General features: G+C 42.3%; 1 protein-coding gene across 1 annotated transcript; it reads right to left on the minus strand.

Moving 5' to 3' along the window:
• Positions 1-1,786: 1,786 nt before the first annotated feature.
• On the minus strand, positions 1,787-8,639 carry LOC139555999 (creatine kinase B-type-like). The gene is made up of 8 exons (XM_071369457.1): positions 8,464-8,639; positions 6,676-6,880; positions 4,939-5,093; positions 4,113-4,245; positions 3,612-3,783; positions 2,996-3,119; positions 2,527-2,716; positions 1,787-2,217 (listed from the first exon to the last, which is right to left on the minus strand). The coding sequence occupies exons 2-8, from the start codon at positions 6,866-6,868 to the stop codon at positions 2,039-2,041; spliced, it is 1,146 nt and encodes a 381-aa protein (XP_071225558.1). The 5' UTR covers positions 6,869-6,880; positions 8,464-8,639; the 3' UTR covers positions 1,787-2,038.
• Between the last annotated feature and the right edge of the window lie 8,590 nt (positions 8,640-17,229).

Consider the following 17,229-nt stretch of genomic DNA (forward strand, 5'->3'; position numbering starts at 1 on the left):
GCCCTGTCTGACACAGGAATCATAATTCTGATATTTTGCCCAATTATTGGAAAAAGATCTGATCTGATTGGTCAAAAGACCAATTAGTTGGGAAAAAACATAGTTGTCTGTGTTCTAGCATGGCTCTAGTGGAGTACTCTTGGAATGTGTCCCCTTTATAGTTCACTACTTTTTTCTGTGGCGGCAGGTAGCCTAGTGGTTAGTGTTGGGCCAGTAACCGAAAGGTTGCTGGATCGAATCCCCGAGCTGACAAGGTAAAAATCTGTCGTTCTGCCCCTGAACAAGGCAGTTAACCCACTGTTCCCCGGTAGGCTGTCATTGTAATTTGTTATTAACTGACTTGCCTAGTTAAAGGTAAAACATTTTTTTATAAACTCTTGAACAGGGAATAAAAAAATAAGGGTTCCTTCCATTGCTGAGTGAAATGTGCTCACACTGTTAATGAACCGGTTTGTACTAAACAGGTGTCTTAAAACTTTGGCTACAGCTAGTGGGAAGGAGTTGACTTCCCCATACAGGCAGGCTCCCCTATATGGGACCACTAGATGTCACTATATGACATGGGTCTCCAACTGGACCTAAGCTCTATTCAATCACATCCGCAAAGCGGAGCTGTCAAATCCACAAGTGGCTCCTGGCATTATACCTGAAGTGGACATTGCCATTGGCTGCACAGAGTCACATTGAGAAATCCCATGCAGCATTGCTTACAAGTTTGAACACTGGAATGTGAGATAGCCTAATCTACTCCTCGATTAGAAATCATTTCTATAAAGCATACTTATTAGAAGCTCGTAATGAGACAGGTGTGGCTTCCTGCTCATCAATTTGACAGCTCCAACAAGGTTATACCTTCGACACTGCCAAAACAGCTATACGGGTGTCCTCTATCACTGGTTAACATTTGATCTGATTGAATCTTGGCCAAATGTTACATTTTTTCCCCCTAAAACTACACAGCTGATTCAAATGATCAAAGCTTTATTTGATTCAGCTGTGTAGTTTTAGGGCAGAAACTAAATGTGCATCCCTTGGGATCCTGGCCGTGTGGTCCAGACTGTCTGAAGGCAATTAGTTGTGAGAAACAATTTATAGGCTATAAAAGCCAAATATAAAAGATGAAGCCAAGATCTTTGAACTCATGAGGACCAATTTGATTACTTTACACTGGCAGTGTACAGACCATGAGGTTCATGTGCATCTAATCTCAATGGATACCAGCGTTGTAGCTCGATGATATCCTAGCGAAATCTTAAGACTCAAGCGCTGGCGTCTGGGAATAACGAGCCTTAAAGGAACAATCTGCAGTTCAAACAAAGCAGTGACCCTACCGCTGTTTGAAAAGCTGACGGATGGGGCTGAAGATGACTGACCATTCATATCAAAATTATAGTTAACCGTTTTGAGGCTAGACAGTGTTTGTTTATATTTTGGGTTCTGATGGGGTATGAGTTGAACTATTCATGAGGCATTACATTCTATTCAATTAATTGGTATGTTCAAATTTAGCAATCATATTGCCCCGTTTAAGAATGAGAAAAGTTATCCTGTAAAAGGAATCATACCATTGTGCTCTACTGCATAAGTCTATTGAATCAAGACCTGGGTTCAAGCGTTTGGAGCCTGCCTGGAGTGCCATATGGGTAGGATTTACAGTTTGACTATTCTATTGGTCAATTGAGACAGGCAAGCTCAATCAAGCAGAGAGTATTTGAAATCATTTCTTGATGTGAGCCTCCAAACAAATCTCTTGCTCAAAAAAAAAGTAATGACAAACACAAGCACATTCCATGGGGCAAAGATACTTTTATTTCAAGTTAAGATCCATCCAATATTTTGCAACAAGACAGCATTTGAGATACAAAATCCTTCATCACACAGATGGAAGACTCGTCTAACTTTTTAGTGCCACTAAACGCATCGGGCGGAGTGTATTTCCTTGATGTAGTTAAGATTATTGTTTTTTGAGACAAGGGGGGAGATATTGGTGAGGGGGGAGAGGGAGAGAAGAGGTCATAGGGTTCTAGAGTGAGCACGTTCACTTCTGGTCGGGCATCAGGTCATCGAAGGACTGGCCGCCCTCCAGACGCTTCTCCATCTCGACGAGGGTCTTGACGCCGTCGACAACCATCTGCACCAGCTCCACCTCGGAGAAGCCCAGACGATCGGCGTTGGAGATGTCGAAGACGCCACCTACTGCTGCAGTGTCCACACCGCCTGAGGAGGAAGAACCAAAATGTACATGTTCAGTACCAAAGACAATGATGGTGGTGGATAAGACGAGAAGTGCCAGGCCAAACCTGCTCCTGGAGAACCACTGAGCATGCAGGTTTTAGGGCCTGAGGAGCAGCTACTTAGCCGAAACCCGACTAGGGCTGGAAGGTAAGAGGGTAGCTCCCCAGGAGCTTAGTGAGACTAGACAACACTCTGGTTCCGGTGGATGCTCGCTTAAATCCAATAACTGCGAGATGGCATTCCCCCCCCTCTACATTCCCTAAACGAGTTGGGGGTGTTAAATGTACGTACCTGTGCCACGCTTCTGCAGCCTCAACCTCTTGAGGACCTCACCAAACTTCTCGTGCTTGCTGACGTTGGGCAGCTTGACGTGCACGCCGGCGCGCAGCCCTGTGCCCAGGTTGGAGGGGCAGGTGAGCACGTAACCCAGGTGCTCGTTCCACATGAACTCATGACCCTTGTCCTTGAACAGGCTCTCGATCTGTAGGGGTCAGGGCGAAGGCTATGACTTATGTGGCACCATTGTGTTGAGAAAGCAACTGCAGTGTAGGGGACTTTCTAGTTGAGAGTTTAAAAGGTTACATTCTTTTTGGGACAGTTTTAATTTTGCACAACATTTTAAGTAGACTCCTAAATGGAATAAACACCAAAGCGGTGGTTACTATGCACATTTCTTGAATGTTAGGTGTCGTTCAATGTTATATAATTGTGTGCCTTTCTGACTGGACTTTTAAATACTTGAGTCGCACACCACACACACCTTTGTGAGGCCTGTGCAGAAGCGGTGGAACACCTCCTTCATGTTGCCGCCCTTCTGCATAGAGATGACCCGTAGATGGTCTTCCTCGTTCACCCACACCAGGAAGGTCTTGCCGTCGTTGTGCCTGTCAACAAAGACAACATTGGTTGGAAGGAGACACCATTAATCATTACGATCAGGTTTATTCTCAATGAAGGCACTCTCCAGTTGGTACACCGGTGTAGGGTGAAGTTGTCCATAGACTGATCGTGGGAAAAATATATATATTTTCTCCCACTAAAGGTTAGGATGGAGGAGTGGAGCTGATCATAGATCTGTACCTAGGGGAAACTTTACACCAGAGCCTCCTTTAATTCACCACAACATCAGAGCACATAAACTTCATATCACTATTTGGGAAAATTCCTCAGTCTTTTTCGAGTACGGAATGTGGATTGAAATGTTCCAAAATGAAGCCTACTGTGAGAATAACACCATTGAAGCAGTCAGCTAACTACCCTCCATTTTATCTACCACCATGAAAGAGAAGGGAAGCCATATTGGACAGGGGGGAAACTACATGGAGAAAACTCTTGTGGTGCCCCTAGGGCTGGAGCGGGGGGGGGGGGAAACACACCAGATGCCCCTGCCGTCGGGCCAGTCTCGGCCCATCCCGGACGCCAACAGCAGGGGGGAAACGGGTTTGTCGAACAGGAAGTGGTCATCGATCAGCTGTTGCTGCTCGTCGTCTGTCATGTTCTTCAGGGCGTAATACTGGCCATTGAGGTCCCCATCCAGTGAGGCTAGACCTGAAAAAACATGGTAATATCAGTAAAACTACTTAGCCTACATGAAAGTAGTCATCCTTGTCACCAACTAAAGCAAACTGCATATTTGTATGAAATACACAAATCAAGTGGTCATTTGTGCACTTGTCAATGATTCCATTATATAAAACATACAGAATAAGTAAGTCTTAACCAATGACAGTCAGAAGCAGCAAGCCAATTAAAGTGTGGTATAATTTCAATAGGAGGATTAAGCTAGAGTTCCACTTGGTGCTGCCAGGGGGCAGCCGTGGCACACAAACAAGGTCCTGCAGCGTGACTCAAGGAATTGGAGGGGCTCGGTTACGTACTTTCGATGGCCATGTTCTCAATGGCGCGTCGCTCCCCACGGCTGCAGTGTGGGGGGAGGCAGAAGCCGCGGACGCTCCTACCAGTTCTCACTCTAGAGCTCAGGACGTAGTTGGGGTCCAGGTCATCCCCACCCTAACAAAACAATGGCAAGAGCCGCATTAGCACGAAAGCTAACAGGTATGCACATATTGACTGTATAAACCAGGATTGGGGTACAGGGAGTTTTGAAAATAATGGGTCATGTGGCCAGTTTGACCAATATGGATTTTGAATTCCATTTCATATTGGTTTCCTGAATAGCGCTGACTACAGTCTACGACATGGACTCGTCGAGGCCTTCCCTTGGAGTTTGCAGGGGCCTATGTGGTGATTCAAGGTGTGGGGGAGGGAAAATGATCAATGGTGTAGGGGCTAATTAGACCGTCAGATAGCCACTACGACTGAGCCAGCGAGGCTGCAGAGCGAAGTGCTACCTCGACACAGCTGCGATATATTTGGAGTTTGTAAAAGATGAAAGACCTCCTAAATTAAATATTTAACTGTTCCTGAGGTTTGTTTATATATTGTAAAATAACAGGAGGGATTTGTACATTTGAATTTCAGGCACATTTATTATTGAAGAGTGGAACATGAATTGCATCATTCAAGTCACGTCCCGAAGTTGATGGGTTTATTGATCCCCTCGCCACTCTGGAAGTCACCCTCTGAGTTTAGTCAGCAACACATGACAACAGAGGGCCCTCTGAGCAAGTTGGTAGGGGTTAGGGGGTGTTTTGGGATTCACCGTGAGCGTGTGTGATGATTCAGCGTGGTGTGTATCCTTACCACAAGGTTGTCTGGGTTCAGGTCGGTCTTGTGTTTGTCTGAGGCCTTGTATCCACCGTGGCGGTCTTCGATGATGGGGTCCAGCAGCTCCTTGAACACCTCGTACGTCTCCTCGTCTCCGGCCACACAGCCCACTGTCATGATGAAAGGGTGGCCTGAAATAGAATAGAAAAAGGGTGAAACTGGGCCTTTGGACACAAAATGACAATTTCACTGACAAAAATACAGTTGCATTGGTTTTGACAGTGTTTATATAAAATGGTCAGTTGTGATTGAAGTCGCATTGTTCTTAGTTCCAAAAATAACTTTAGCCTCCCTCCTGTCAGAATAACAATCTACAGTGAAGCCATTGGGCATTACTACAGTGTTGATATTCATAATGTTGTACATGTCTAGGGTTAAGAAGACCGTAACGTTGCATAACGGTACGCATCTTCAGCTGTTTAATGCCTAGTTACACTGGATGCTGTACTAGGGGATAAGAGAGCTTATCAAATGCAAGGCCTACGTCAGGGTTCTTGGCCCACCAAGTTGTCCTTTTATAACACTATTTTAATTAACTGCCTTTTTCGTCAGCATGCTAGTCTGGCTAATGCTAAACTTCCGGCAGCAACTCAACAGTAGGCATCTCATTTTCATGGAATTCAATGGGCTGCTTTAGCATCAGCTAGCTTAGCATGCTTACAAAAAAGGCAGTTTAATTAAAATAGTTTCTAAAATGCATAAATGACTAGAGACAGTTACAAATGTAGGAGCAATGATTAAGTGGTAAGTAAACTCTTTAAACTGTAAATGGCTTAAGGGAACTTAATATAAAGTGTTGAAGTAATCCCACATAAGACATATCGTATCCCAATATAAACAAAGGTCTGAAATTATGTTTCTCTAAATACTATCCAGTTGGGTTTCTTGCGGTTAATTTGCAGTGTACTAACTAATTATTTTCAAGCCCCCCTGTTCAGTCGCAAAAAAATATGATCACCCCTCGGCTGAATGTAATTGGTCCCTGGACTACATGATAATTCAGGGTTTAAAGAGACATGACTCTACAACCGTGGAACCGAGGGGAATAAAACGCAAGGACTCAACCTTGTCTGTAAGGTCACTTGCTCAGCAATGGTTTTATGTAGACATAATGGCTTTGACCTTGCTCAGCGAAGGCTGTTGGTGATGCTGCAGTAATAAATTGTTACAATAAATAGGCCTAATGCAGGCATACTTCCATTAGGAAGTATGCTTAAAAGGGCAATCTGCAGTGGCTACATCCATTTTATGTAACTCTTTCATTATTGAATATAACTTAATGCCTCATGAGCATAGTTCCACCGCCGTACCCAAAATATAAGCTTGTTTTACACATACTGTGTTTACATGTTAAAACAAAAAAAAAGAAAAATATATATATATATTTTTTTAAGTTTACCAAAACTGGGACAGGAAAAACGCTTTGTTGTTTCAACTGGTACTGCTGGACAGGGCAAAAAGAATTACGCATTCCTTTTATTTTACGGAATATTGCATTAGTGGCCACAGAACGGGGCCTTGGCAACAAGATACCTTTTCAACAGCAGAGGTTTTTCATAAAGTACATGATTGAGATTGCAGCATCCAAGCCCCGGATGAGTGGGTGGGCTATAAATACAGCCCTCCCATTTTCTACTGCACTTCACATCGAAATTGCACGACACAGACGTCTTGAGACAAAAGTCGATAAAAAAAAAAACTACTGCTATTTACCTGGGTTATCAATCCCAGTTTGAATGACATCATCCACTGTAAATCCACTTGGAGTTTCCTTGTCCCGCAAGTTGGCGTACATCTCTGGAGTGAGCACCTTGGCCATGTGGTTGTTATGCTGGCTCAGGTCGGGGTACTCCTGCTCCGCAGAGTAGTTCATCTTCAGCTTGTTGTGGGTGTTACCGAAAGGCATGATTTCTTTCACCTGTGAGCAAGGATGAAACAATGTAATGTTAGTGGACTAAATAGCCTACCCGGAAAATTAAATCGCTTACACTGTTTAACGCTGCAATATATAACCTTTTTTGGGCGACCCGAGTTCGACTTGTCATTCTCATTGAATGCTAGTCTAAACCGTATGTCTGTTCTATGTGTTCTATTTATATGCTTCCCGTTCTTAGGTTTCATTTTTGCACATTTTACTTTTGAACACCAGTTTGAAAAAAAGGTTTAATGAAAATAGATTTCACAGCGGTTTTGATAGGTGCAATGATTCCCTACACATTGCTTGTTCTGTCAAACTGAAATTAGGTGGACTGTGAGTTTTAGCAACCAGGTAATTGCAGAGCGATTTCTGCATAGTGTACCTTTAATTGTAAAAACGTTGGAAGACTATACTGCATGAATTTTAGTTCAGCTAGTCATTTGACATTTTGCAGTAGCTTGGTGGTAGTTGAACTAAATTCAAATCTTGGTAGTGTTTTCAGTAGTTCTTTTTTTTACATGTACTGATGTAGTTAACTACTGGAACTACACTCTTCTTGAAAAATAAAATGGGTGAAGTAAGCAAGTATTTCCTTTTTCAGCATCACACCTGCTTAATTCTCATTTGTTTAATAGGCTAAAATACACATTCTATTAACAGAATGAACTATTCTTGCAATTTGTAGTCTGACATTTCAGATTTAAATAATGTATTACTTTTTTTTAAAGTAGTTAAACTATTTTTTCTTAAGGGTAGCTTTCCACTGTTTAAAATAGACGTTCCACTTCATTTCAGTTACATTACGTTGAACCAACGTGGAATAGATGTCCAGTGGGTTTAGTGGAGCGTAACTTCTTCCAGTGTGACGTAATTGGTCGTTTGGTAAACCATTTTCAAAGTAGCTTCCCCAACACTGATGGATTGATGCAGTCGTAAGCACCCGGTTCAAAGAGGTAACAAAAAAATCCAACCATTTGCGTCCCCTTTCCTCATCATCCGAGATGGTATACACGCAATCTACCCTCAGTGCCCACATCTAGCAACTTAATTTCACTAGAATGTCAAATCTACAACATATAATGGATAAATTAAAATGCATGTAGTCATCCATGTTTTAATCCAAATATGTAGGTTACAGTGCACCTTTGATGGAAGCCCTCGACCGAATGCGTAATGCGCAGCACCAGATAATAAGACCTTGCAGATAAGAGATGCTGCAAGGTCGTTCGTTGTCGATGTAAACTACAACGGCAAACGGAAAATACAACCCTTGTATACAAGGCAATTTTATCCAGGATATAATATTTTACAGTTCGATATAAAAAACATTCGTTAAAAAAAGAAAAGTGAAACCAAATCACTAACGTCTCCAAATCTCAAGGGTGAACGCGCTTTACCGATATGTTGTCTACAATACACAAGTCTTTGTTCAACCAAAATTATTATTTTTGTGCCATTGTCATCATACATTTAAATACATGTATTAAATACAAAGCACATTCGACGCAATATAACAACGCCATACATGACATTCTTATGCATTTCTGTATTTCTACACATCCCCCCAAAAATATATATCCTACCTTAGGACGTTTTTCTTTGGGAAAGACACAAAATCCCTTTCGACAAGGAACGACACACCAACGCTAATACTTGTGTCCAGAACTAAGCCGCTTTGCTAGGTTTTATATGCCACAGGAGCTCTCTTCTGATTGGTTACTATTTAGAGTCCCATTCATTCTATTGGAGAAGGAATAACGCAATTGCATATAGCGACAGTGCTGCAATTTAACATCCGAAGACCTCTCAGATCACGTGGTGCTTTCCTTGACAGCTCTCTTGATTGACAGCAGTTGGAGAGACTTGTATGGTAGCAGTGTCTACATAAAATGTATTCGCACTGGAAAGGATATTGATATGCTCCTAGTAAGCCTGAATGTCTCCACACACAGAACAAGGAGCACTGCCTTTCTCATGTAGCAATGCCATAAACACTACATGACCAAAAGTATGTGGACACTTGCTTGTCGACCATCTTATTCCAAAATCATGGGCATGAATATGGAGTTGGTCCCCCCTTTGCTGCCATTAACAGTCTCCACTCTTTTGAGAAGGCTTTCCACTAGATGTTGGAACATTGCTGCATGGACTTGCTTCCATTCAGCCACAAGAGCATTGGTAGTGTTAGGGCAAAAACCAAAACGTGCCCAGGGCGGGCCCCATGACAGAGTTTGGGAAACCCTGGCCTATAGATACCTAGAAAAAAATGTCAGGCTATTTCAGGGGGGTGGGGGGGGGGGGGTGTTGTTGTTCTTGATGATGATGATATTTAGTAGGTTATTGATAGATATTAATTATTAGAGATTTTCATATTCCAGTTTGTGCTTTTGTGTGACTCGTTTGAGATTACATTTTTAGCATGCTAGCAAAAACCCATAGACTTCCAGTCATTGCGCTAATACTAGTTAGCAATTGCGCTAGAGCTTGTTAGCAACTTCCTTCAAACTGCACGCGGAGACATAAAAATAGTATCCACAATTTCATCTGACTCTGGGGAAGTAGATAAAGGGCCTCATTGCCAAAATCCCGAAGTCTCCCTCGAACAACGTGTGTGGGTAGGCCTATGATAAAAGTGCTCAACTGAGGTAACACATTAGAGTTGATGCTGCACAGTTGCCTTCCCTGTAGGGAGCATTTCTATGAGGCCTAAATATAACATCTTGTTGATGTCTGCATGGAGATTTTCATTAAGATGACTCTCTGAAGAACTAGCCTACTGGTGTATTGTTCTCTCCCTTTATCTGAGACAGCGACAATCCAAGAAGACTCAGCATCACTGAAGTAATTCAACAAGAATCCCTAGAGCCCTCTATATTCATTATCCTGTTCAATTGTGGTTTTTGTTGTTGTTGTCGTCGTGTTTGGATCTCCAAATGAGTAGTGATTGTTTTATGACATCATCGCTGGAGTGTCGTGCCGCCATTTCTGCTGGCCTTTTAAACCAACTAAATGGCCAAACAGATGAACTACGCATCTGACTGAATGTGATCCTACCTTAACATCAGTAGTTCCATAATGGTTCATTTAGTTGTTATCAATCATTCAACTGACTGCAGTACTACAATACTCATGTGACCACACCTGTTTACCTGTCAGCTTAAAGGGAAATTTCACCACGGCTCTATTTTACTGTATATGTCCATCAATATGTTATTAACATATCATATGTGTCAGACAAATTCACTACACACAAATACGAGCGTTTTGGCATCTCACCGGTAGAAACGGGCCATCTACATTTGCTGGTCGTAAGCAAACCCAAATATCCAGAATTCATAGCGATTTCAGGACGTAGTACCGCCCCGGTGATGGTGGATCCAGTTGGATCCACATGTTGATGGATCCAAATGTCTGTGCTTGTAGCCCGCACTTTCAGCCAGGGATTTTGAAACGGACTTGAAGTCTCAACTGGTTGGGTTGCCAGGTCGTCGAACGTTGAAAAGTGATGCTATTCCATCAATTTTCCCCTTTGCTTCAAAGAGCTAGCTAGCTAACTACTTTTTTTTTTATCCACACCAAAATCTAGCTAGCTAGCTTTAAAAATACGCTGGCTAGACATTCCAAAGCTAATCAATGTAATTAGCCAGCTGCTATCTGGCGATGTGATTTGGAACTTTGCAAGATAACCTTTGCTTCGTTAGGTTACGTTAGTTAACCGTTAGCTAGCTAACTACCTACCGCAGATCCTATGTGTTCTATGTAGTCTGATACTGACTATGTGTTCTATTTAGAGTCTGATCCCATCAACATCAAGCTCAGCACCAGGAACTAGTGTATGTCACCTTCTAAAATCTACTCAATCTTTCCATGAGGAGCAAATAATTATACTGGAGCTAGGCATATACATAGTCAGTGTTTTGTTGTCATGGTTGGTGTGTTTACAAGTAGGCTACAACTTCTGCTGTAGTTTTCTCTGTATTATGGAGGCTTAGTTGATTGTTCATGCATGGCTTGAAGTATAAATTGGAGAAAGCAGAGGTATTATGGACACTCTTACTGACAGTTGTAGCTGCTTCGCGTGATGTATTGTTGTCTCTACCTTCTTGCCCTTTTGTCCTGTTGCCGGTGCCCTATAATGTTTGTACCATGTTTTGTGCTGTTACCATGTTGGGCTGCTGCCATGTTGTGGTGCTACCATGCTGTGTTGTCATGTGTTCCTGCCATGCTGTGTTGTTGTCTAAAGTCTCTCTTTATGTAATGTGTTGTCTCTCTTGTCATGATGTGTGTTTTGTCCTATACTTTTATTTTCATCCCAGCCCCCATCCCAGTAGGAGGTCTTTTGGTAGGCCGTCATTGTAAATACGAATTTGTTCTTAACTGACTTGCTTAGTTAAATAAAAATATAAAAAAATTAGTAAGGAGGGGATGGTATAGGTGATTGTCTGTTGGGAGTGGGTATTGTGTGTGAAGGTTAGTATGCATGATGTAGTGACATGAGAGGATGGGTGGATATAGTATCTTGTTTGAGTGTGTATTGATGGAGACAAAGTAGTAAAATGTTGGCTAATCACAGAATACTGGTTGTGTCCGAATACCCATACTTGCGGCCTAAAGAGTAGGCCCTTTGCGTAAGCAAAAAAATGATAGCATGCAACATTTGGAAAATCGAGTATACTTTAAATGCCCGGATGTCACACTCATTTCAGCTTTGACAACAGCTGTTCAATTAGGTATGGGGATGTGCTGCCAAAATCAATAAATAGCGGGAAACAACGCAATCGCGCATGACGCATTCTCAGTATGCGAAAATATAATGTTTTATAGTATGTGCATTTTCTCAAATCGAGAGTGGTTTAAATGCCAGGATGTTGTACTCATCTCAGCCCTTCATCTAGTAGAATTAAATTCACACTTTTCCACAATGCATTGGAAGAGGTGGGCTGTGAGTGATTGGCCCTAGTTCTCTGCAAGTAGCCAAACAACACAATGAGGCTACTTAATTGGGAAGATTTCGAATCGAATAGCGAAGCTTCTCAGCTGGTGTTAAAATTATCATGAATATAGCATGGTAGACTACGTGTTTGAAAACAGATTTTTTTTTACCCAAAGTTGATTTCTGTTTTCTCATTGAAAAGTGTTTGTAGTTCTCCTGGCGTTCGTCTGAGCTTTTAAACTAAATACTAAACCATCTTTTGATTTATGAATGTGTCAGCACCTGGGATTCAGGATGGTGCTGCATTATTAATGTCGTGGTAACTCTAGCCTTTTGATTTTAACATATGGATTGTTTTAGTTTTGTAGGCTACCTATTTAATTATAGAATTTACGAATCAAGCCTTAGCAGTCATTCCGATCTCGTTCCCAATGATCAGTGCTTTAGTTTATGTTGCTGTCCTGCGTTTCTGAATTTGCGATGCGCACAACTGTCCACATTTTTCTGGAGCAATAGCCGTTTGATTTGAAAAAGTTTTAGTTTGTGTACTAGCCTATTTGATGTATTTTATATATGTTACAGCACTTTGGTTTCACTAATACATATGTTGAAATGGAACCAAATGATCTGTTTCTATGTGAAGGTCCTTTTTAAATAGGATCGATGGGCTATATGGGCTACAGTATAGTTTGAATGTGATAGTCTGCCTATAACCAGCCTGAGTGGTAGACTCAGGCTAGGTTGAGGTTGAATGTGGTTGAATGTGATAGTCTGACTATAACCAGCCTGAGTAGGCCTATAACTCCATTAGGTTGAATGTGATAGTCTGCCTATAACCAGCCTGAGTAGGCCTATAACTCCATTAGGTTGAATGTGATAGTCTGCCTATAACCAGCCTGAGTAGGCCTATAACTCCATTAGGTTGAATGTGATAGTCTGCCTATAACCAACCTGAGTAGGCCTATAACTCCATTAGGTTGAATGTGATAGTCTGCCTATAACCAGCCTGAGTAGGCCTATAACTCCATTAGGTTGAATGTGATAGTCTGCCTATAACCAGCCTGGGTAGGCCTATAACTCCATTCCTATTCTATTCAGTTTAGAGGAATGCATCAAATGGTAAATGAGCTATTATCAGGCTGGTTAATGTGATGCATGTCTGTTGAATTTGTCAAAATCCACCCGCACTCAGCCCCGCCCCACCTACTCAGCCAGTCAGGAGCCTCTGCGTTGCGGCCGTGGCCTACTGCATACTTTTACTAAACAGTACACGCTCAATAGTAGGTGGCGACGAATACAAAGTATGCAGTGTAAGTGTGTAGTACGCCAATATAGGTATTTGGACACCGCTACTGTGTGTCCTGCAGATTAATCCTTCTGCTGCTGCTGAGGACGATGACCTTGACACCAGCTTTAGTAGTACAGAGCCTGTAGACCCATTGGTTGAAAGCTTTCCGCCTGGAACAAGCTCAACATCATCTGACTCGGAAACAAGCCAGGAGAGCCTAAGGTATTTATGAAAGCACAAAACCCTCTTGAGAAAACAAAATCACCAATATTCTAAACTGTCTACAAACCAAGCGCTCCTCAAATGTTTCACGCCCTTGCAGTCAGTTCTTCGGCATGGACAAGAGAGGCTGTTAGTATACTCCTCTAGCCTATTCACTCAATTGTTGGCAGTGCTTGTCTACTCAAGACAACAATACACTAGACTGTCTACAAGTCAAGCCCCCCTCAAACTTTTCACATCTTTGCTAACAGCCCATCTCAATGCCCCATCATTGACTCTGAGTGTAACAGGACATACCAGTCTACTGTACCCTTTTTTGTTTACAGATTAACATGGTTTCTTGTATAATTACACATCCTCATGAACAGTCTTCATGTTTTACACATCCTCATGATTAGTCTTTTTGTCTTTCTAGGAGACTAGCAGTAGAAACAAATCTTCTGCAAGAGGTCGAAGCAGTGGGTGGTGAAGAAAGTGTACAAGTCCAGAACTCACCATTTCAGGAAGAGGCTTGTCCACCTGGCTGAGGAGCACAGGAAGGACCAGACGGTGGTCTACAAGCGGCCGGAGTCACAGCTCCCCAAACCCAACATCGCTACAGCGCCAAAGCCTGCTAAACCAGCTGCCATTACCCAACACAAGAAGAGGTTCACCAGCTGAAGAACATTCTGGAACCTGCCTGGAACATTCAACCAACACAAAATCCTTATTCAGTTAGACTGATGTAGTATAATACACTAGTATGCTCACAACTGCATTGTGGTCTAGATATTGCTAGCTGTTGTACATAAAGTATGTACAGTATATAATGGTGTTTAATAAAATGTTTTATATAATTTTTTACAAGTGTACTGACAAGTGACTAAATGATTCCAGCTGCATCAGAAACCAATAAACTGTTGACTTCAACTTGAAATGATTGTGATATTCATGAAATGTATTTTCATAAACTAGCTACAATCTTACTGCTAATACAAAATTATGCAGGGAGTTGATGTATCATTTCAACTTTCATATGTTGGCAAGTAAACATGTTTCAATTAAACAGTATATTAGTCTGTCAATATAGCAAATAAGTAGACATGGCTTGTATTCAAGGCAAAGTGTATTGGCTCTGACTTTACACAGCAGTATGCAGGAAGAGTTATGACAATGTATGACATATATTCAGTAGAAGAAAAATATACTACTAACGCCTCTATTGAACAAGGACAACCATATCTACTCGGTGCAAGCATGATCCTGCAATCAGCGAAACACAAAGGCCACAATAATTACTACAAAACATGACTCCATTCATTTTTAGATCAGACAACAGGCTCAATCAACTGATGATGTCATTGGTTGAACTCTCCCAGTGCCAAAAAAAAATAAAATTAATTATCTCTGAAACACCCTCTCCTCCCTCAGAATTATCTCTGAAACACCCTCTCCTCCCTCAGAATTATCTCTGAAACACCCTCTCGTCCCTCAGAATTATCTCTGAAACACCCTCTCCTCCCTCAGAATTATCTCTGAAACACCCTCTCCTCCCTCAGAATTATCTCTGAAACACCCTCTCGTCCCTCAGAATTATCTCTGAAACACCCTCTCGTCCCTCAGAATCATCTCTGAAACACCCTCTCGTCCCTCAGAATGATCTCTGAAACACCCTCTCGTCCCTCAGAATTATCTCTGAAACACCCTCTCGTCCCTCAGAATGATCTCTGAAACACCCATTCATTATCATGTAGGGAGACTGAAAAAACACCCCAAATAGTATCTAGCGGTGAAGTTTCCCTTTAACCAAAGCTAATCTCTTGATTGGTGTGGTAGCCCGTACATATATAACCCACTGGGCACAAACTGGTTAAATCAATGTTGAGTTTATGTCGTAATAAAAAATAAAGAAATCAATGTGACAATGTTGAATCAATGTAAGAAACTGATTGGTTGTGAAACTGATTTCTTATTTTTTTTTTTTATAAATCCAATTACATGGTGCATGTTGATTTCAGATTGAATTCACATTGATTAACCAAATGTTAATCAAAACTAGACGTTGAAACGACGTCTGTGCCCAGTGGGTTGCCACTACTGTTTGTGGCAGATGCTAAGATGCTCACTGAACAGCTTTTGTTTTTGCGTCAAAGATCCTGAGTGAAAGTGTTAACTAGATGTAGCGTTATCGTCCTCGCTCTGGCGCTTCACAGGAAGCAGTTTGATGACAGAGCACGGCTGCAGCCATCAGAGAGCTGACAGAGCTTTCCACATATCAACTACCCAGTTTTATTTTGGGGGGAGGGGGAGGGGTATGTTGTGTTGTGTCTTTGCTTGTGTTTCTGCATTTCAGTGTATGTGACTGTATATGTGTATTTCTGGGTGACTGTATATGTGTATTTCTGGGTGACTGTATATGTGTATTTCTGGGTGACTGTATATGTGTATTTCTGGGTGACTGTATATGTGTATTTCTGGGCGACTGTATATGTGTATTTCTGGGTGACTGTATATGTGTATTTCTGGGTGACTGTATATGTGTATTTCTGGGCGACTGTATATGTGTATTTCTGGGCGACTGTATATGATTGTTTGCATGTTTCTCAATTCAGATGAGATGTTGTGTGTTTCTCAGTACAGAATAAGTGCTAGGTTATTATGGGGAGCGGTGGGGGAGGGGTTGTGTGAGGCGAGTGGCCCCCACCCGTGACTGTGCACTTTCCCGCTGCAGGCCTCTGAATTATTCATTGGAGATGGAAGCGCGTATGTGTGTGTGAAGGGGGGGTACATACACACACCCACTCTCCTATTCCTGTGTCCTTGACAATACACACTCTATTCCCAAATTCTACAGGCTACTATAGTGTTGCGTCTGCTAATCAGTGCTGTGTACACCTCCCTAGCCTGACTGTCCCGTGCAGCACACACGCCTCCTCTATTCAGTCCCTAACACCACAGTCCTGTTTTACACACTGCAGTGTTGCGCTGCCTGTGTCTGCAATAACAGTGGGATGGATATGGGCTCAGGACCAACGTGGCTTCACGTCTCGCAATGCTGCTAGACCAGGAAACTGCAGACAGAGGACATCAAATCACACTGCTGCAGCAGAGGATAGAACAGAACTGGCCTCTAGTTCAAAGTATGCATCGATCACCCCAATCGAACCCTGGGTCAAACCCTGAATGCTTTGGTGCATACATAGAAGGCTAGGGTTGGGGGGGGGGGGGGGGGGGGGTGTATGTGTCCGGTTAAGGAGAAATTAGCATAGGGGGGTTGTATTAACATTTCCATTTGGTTGTGAGATGACATTACAAGACAGTGTTTCCTGAACGTTATTAGAACGTGTACAGTCAAGCATGGCGTTGTGAAAACATTCAGACAGGTTCAAAAGGCAAAACGTTTTCCTCGTGGCATTATGTCAGTGTTCCAGAAATGTTTCAGTGCTGTTGTGAAGACGTCACTTTTCTGTCTCTAGAAGGAACATTCTCAGAATTTCCCCAAAACTGGACAAAACAAACATTCTAAAAATGCTAATCTTAACCAACCAAGGAATATTCTGGAAACCTAAGCTTGGTTATTGCTGGAGCATTTTCGTAGTACTACCCTGTCACTGCACATAAATCCCTGTCATTTACTTGTCCAGCTTTCTCGTCAGACATATGAGAAGAAAGACTCCCGAGTGGCGTGGCGGTCTAAGACACTGCATCTCAGTGCAAGAGGTGTCACTACAGTTCCTGGTTCGAATCCAGGCTGTATCACATCTGGCTGTGATTGGGAGTCCCATAGGGCAGTGCACAATTGGCCCAGTGTCGTCCAGGTTTGGCTGGGGTAGGCTGTCATTGTAAATAAAGATTTGTTCTTAACTGACTTGCCAGGTTAAATAAAAAGGACCATTTTGTTGTAGTTCTGTCAGAGGTGACACGGGA

The sequence above is a fragment of the Salvelinus alpinus genome, chromosome 27 (assembly GCF_045679555.1).
Source record: "Salvelinus alpinus chromosome 27, SLU_Salpinus.1, whole genome shotgun sequence".
In the NCBI taxonomy this organism is placed as follows: Eukaryota; Metazoa; Chordata; class Actinopteri; order Salmoniformes; family Salmonidae; genus Salvelinus; species Salvelinus alpinus.

What these genes read in the sequence shown, in the direction of transcription:
- LOC139555999 (XM_071369457.1), bottom strand. Translation starts at nt 6,868, where the DNA reads ATGCCTTTCGGTAACACCCACAACAAGCTGAAGATGAACTACTCTGCG. An exon ending in AACTGGGATTGATAACCCAG is followed by an intron (nt 5,094 to 6,675) that starts GTAAATAGCAGT and finishes ATTCTATTTCAG; the next exon opens with GCCACCCTTTCATCATGACA. An exon ending in TGAACCCAGACAACCTTGTG is followed by an intron (nt 4,246 to 4,938) that starts GTAAGGATACAC and finishes TTGTTTTGTTAG; the next exon opens with GGTGGGGATGACCTGGACCC.